At 62.6% G+C, this 4,017-nt stretch overlaps 1 protein-coding gene across 1 annotated transcript in view; it reads right to left on the bottom strand.

Moving 5' to 3' along the window:
- Positions 1–2,369: 2,369 nt before the first annotated feature.
- Positions 2,370–4,017, bottom strand: part of NTNG2 (netrin G2) — a 70,721-nt gene continuing 69,073 nt past the window's right edge. Inside the window, exons 9-10 of the mRNA XM_040632103.1 lie at positions 3,915–4,017; positions 2,370–3,306 (exon numbers count right to left, since the gene is read on the bottom strand). The exon at positions 3,915–4,017 is cut by the window's right edge and continues 15 nt beyond it. Coding sequence (XP_040488037.1) covers positions 3,071–3,306; positions 3,915–4,017 — 339 coding nt within the window. The 3' untranslated portion in view covers positions 2,370–3,070. The remainder of the gene's footprint in view (positions 3,307–3,914) is intronic.

The following is a 4,017-nucleotide window of genomic DNA, read 5'->3' as shown; positions in this document are numbered from 1 at the left end:
CTCTGATTTACGATGCAGTCCACCCCCATCCCACACTCAGACCGGTCCCAGGGGAGCTGACACAGTGCTGGTCTGGCTGAGAGAGGTCGGGGAGGCCAGAGCGCTGCCCCCAGACGCCCCTTTCTTCCTACCCCCCTGAGGACCTTTCCAGGGACACACCCAGGGCGACACAAAGGGGCGAGTGTGTGTGGGCGTGCACGTGCAGAGCTGTTGGTGGCCAGCCCAGAGCCCCTTTATGGGAGCGCTCCCCCCCAATTGCTGTGTTGGCCTATTCACAACTCACAGCCACCCTCCTTCTGTTACAGGGGGCTGATGCAGCCCCCCAAGGCAGCATGCGGCCACCGACTGCCTGCCCTGAAGCTGCCCCTTGCCTCAGGATGTGGCTTATGCTCCAGAGACCCCGCAGTGGACCAGGCTGAGGCGGGACATGGGTGCTGGGCCTTCCCCACGCCCCACATCCTAATTCCCTCACTACCTCAGCAAACGCACGCCCGAACCCCTGTCTCAGGCTCTGCTTCTCACATGGGAAGCCTCCCTAAGGGGCGTGTGAGTGTTGGGGGTACATTACTTTGGTGCCTTCGTATTTTAACACTGTGAGGAGGAGGAGGAAGGCGGCCATTAGTTACGAATTGCAGCCAGCAGCTACTGTTTGTCTAGAGGTGGGTTTGCTCGGCCTGCCCACGCTCCGTCGAAGCTGGAGGCAGCTCCTGTCCGGGGAAAGAGGTGGCTTGAGACAGCAAGGCCTGGACACCGCAGCCTAATGCTGTGACCCCTCTTCCTTGTCATGGGCAGTGTCGGGGGCGGCTGTGGCCGAGAGAGGGAGGGTGTCGGTCTCTCTGCCCTCAGTGGACTCAGGGGGCGGGGTGGGGCCGGATGCTGGGCGGGGAGAGCCAAGAGCTTGGGAACTGAGAAGTCTTTGTGAAACAGAAAACCCTAATTCCAGTGTTTGAGTCACATCAAGATTTATTTTTTTCCTCACACATGAGGAAGTGCAGAGGTTGGCAGGCAGGCCCGGCGTGCTTGGCTCGGCTGATGCCTCAGCCCCACCACCCTGAGAAGGACGCCCTCACACCCAGGGCTGCCAGATGGCCCCTCCCCCACTTCTGCTGCCTGAGCACCAGGGGGACGGGCAAGAGAGCAGGGCCGGGGCCCCAAACTGGCCAACTAAAGCTTGGTGGGGAGTCAGGGGGGAGGGGCTTTTAAGGAACTTTCTAGAAGCCCCATCCATCAGTCCTGCTTACATTTCGTGCATCACAGGCCGACCCTATACACGAGGAGCCCCGGGATGTCTTCCTTTCACTGGGGTTCTGTCAGTAAGGAGGAAGGTGAAGACGCCACAGGGGGCCTGACAGAAGGCACTTCCTTTAGGGGTTGGGAGCTGACCCCTGCAACCTGGAGTTGGGGATGGGAGCTGAGAGACGCCAGCAGGGTTGGCTTTTGGCCGTGAGGAGCCTTGACTCCTGTTTCATATCCCCCCTCCTGTGCTGTATTGTAATCTCGTTGTCCTCAAGGCCAAGTTCTGTGGAACTGGGTCTTAGCCTTGCTTTGGGGATTTGAAGATGGGTGGGGAGGCAGGTCTAAACTTCCCAGCCTGGAAAGCGTGGCTGCAGGTGCCAGGGGATAACTGCAGGTGGGGGCTGTGGGAGCAGCTACGAGCCAGAACTGACTCATGGGGCTGGGAATCTTCTGGCAGAAATCTGGGCCTTCTCGAGAGTAAGCGGGGAGAAGTACAAGCACCCAAGGGTGGGAGAGATGCAGGGGACCCTCCCATGGCACAGGGCCTCAGCTGATGGACCCCATTCTTCAGAGTGTCCTCCCACAACTCCCAGGCCACCCCTGGGTCTCCCTGGCCACCCCTGTGTGATCTTTGGGAGGGAAAGGGGAACAGGAAGGTGGTGGGCTGTGGATTCCTTCCACGGATTCCAGCACGGAGCGCTGGACAGAGGCCGCAGCAGCAGACACGGGGCCTGAGGCTGGGGGTCCCACAGGCCCTGAGAGACACATCCATTCCCATTTATAAATCACCAGTCAGTTCCCTCGGACCTCTCAGCAATGGTACCAATGTCCACCATGTGCTTTTAAACTCAAGGGCAGCTGCGGAAAAGTGCCAATAAACTTTGGATTTTTTTTTAAGGGATAGGAGGGAGGCAACAGTCTGGGGAAGGTGCTAACAGGTGGGTTCCCCTAACAAGGGGTTAGAGGGCTCTGTTAGCCACCCCTGCCGGGAGGGGGGCTGCCTGATCTCACCCACAGAAAGGGCTGGGGAAGTGGTGGCCCTCATCGTGAAATAGTTTCTCCAAGGCTCCTTTAAACTCCAAACCTGCAGGGTGTAAATGAACACGGAAAGAAAACAGGCCCTGGAGGCAGCAGTGAGCAGACTCTTTACTCCGTTGGATTACACACCATCAACCACCTGCAGCGGCTCGTGTCCTCCTTGTAGGGACAGTTAATACAAACAAAATAGTTCTCTACAAAACAAAGTTTCCAGCCCTCCCAACCCTCCTTCCTAACTCCCTCCCCCAGACGGTGAGTTCCTTGGTCACCAGGCCTCACGGAGTCCGGTGGGTTGCAAAGGAAAACAAAGAAAGAAGAGTTGGAGGCAACTGGACCTCCGGGTCCGCTGGCCGATGGTAAGCCAGGGACAGGCGCAGGGGGTGTCCGCAACAGTCGTGCGAGTGTGTGTGTGTGTGTGTGTGTGTGTGTGTGTGTGTGTGTGTGTGTGGCGGGACCTGGAGGTGTTGAGGTGAGCAGCGTTTCCCCCCCACCCCGTCTCACCGCCAGCAAAAAAAAGGGTGAGGGGCGGCGGGTAATACAAAAGAAAAACTAAGACCCAAATCGCAGGCTGCTGGGGCCAGAGCCGCACAGCGCCCCCTGCGGCGGCGGAGGGCAGTGCCGGGGCGGGGGCAGGGGCCACGGGCCGCGGCGGGAGGAGGCGGGAGGACTCTGCTGAGTAGCACCTGGGAGCAGCTCGGGCCGCACCCTTCTCGCCGCCCGGCCTCGGACGCCGGCCCCCGAACCCCCGAGCCCCCCGGCTCCCGGGGCGCAGAGCGCAGGGTCCTCCGGGCCGGGCTCAGCAGCCCAGCCGGGCGGCCAGCCCCAGCAGCAGCAGGCAGCCGAGCAGGGTGGCGGGGCGCGGGGCGGCCCCGGGCGCGTGGTCGCAGTCCAGGCCGCCGTCCTCCGCGGCGGGGTCGCACCGGGGCTGCTCGCAGCGCACGCCGGTGTAGCCGCTTGGGCAGGCGCAGCGCTGGTTTTGCACGCAGGTGCCGCCGTTCTGGCAGAGCAGCTGGTCGTCGTCGCACACGTTGGCTGCAGGGCGGAGGGGCAGTTAACGCGGGCGGTGGCCCAGTCCACCCCCCTCGCTGGAGCTTCTGCGACTGAGACGGACCCGGGGGTGTTGGAGGCTCAGGGCGCACTTGGTGCGAAACGGCCCTGCGTGGATGGTGACAGTGGCCGGGCGAGACCTGGTCCCTGTCTTTTTTCCCGCACTGCCCCTGGCTCTCCCCGCTCCCGGCCCACTGGCCTTGGGACGCACCTGCTCTCTCTCCTCCGGAGCTTTGCACCTGCTATTCCATGTGCCTGGAGCGCCCTTCCACCCTCCTCCGAGGCTAGAGCCCACTTGTTCCTTCGGTCTCGCCAGGCCATCATTTCCTCGGACGGCCTCCCTCCCCGCAAACCCATCCTTGTCAGCCAAACCCACCAACCGCCAGCTCCACCTTTGCCTCCAACTCCCTCCTCAACCAGCCCCCAGATCCACCTGGCACCAGCCCCAAATTCCTGTCGCCTCAGGCCCCGCCCACCGCCCCGGACCCCGCCCCTGGTCCCCACCCACGATCCAAGCCCCGCCTCTGGAGGCGCCTGTCCCCGCCCCTCGCCCCACCCACGAACTAAGCCCCGCCCACCGGGCGGGCACTCACGGTAGCAGCCCTGGCGCCAATAGTGCGTGGGGAGGCAGTCGTCGCACTTGGGTCCCGCTGCGCCCTCGCGGCACTCGCAGAAGCCGGTCTCGTTGCACCGGTC

Source organism: Ursus maritimus, unplaced genomic scaffold (assembly GCF_017311325.1).
Source record: "Ursus maritimus isolate PB19 unplaced genomic scaffold, ASM1731132v1 scaffold_17, whole genome shotgun sequence".
In the NCBI taxonomy this organism is placed as follows: domain Eukaryota; kingdom Metazoa; phylum Chordata; class Mammalia; order Carnivora; family Ursidae; genus Ursus; species Ursus maritimus.
Note: the sequence above shows the minus strand (reverse complement) of the source record. Positions and strands in the feature narration are given on the sequence as shown.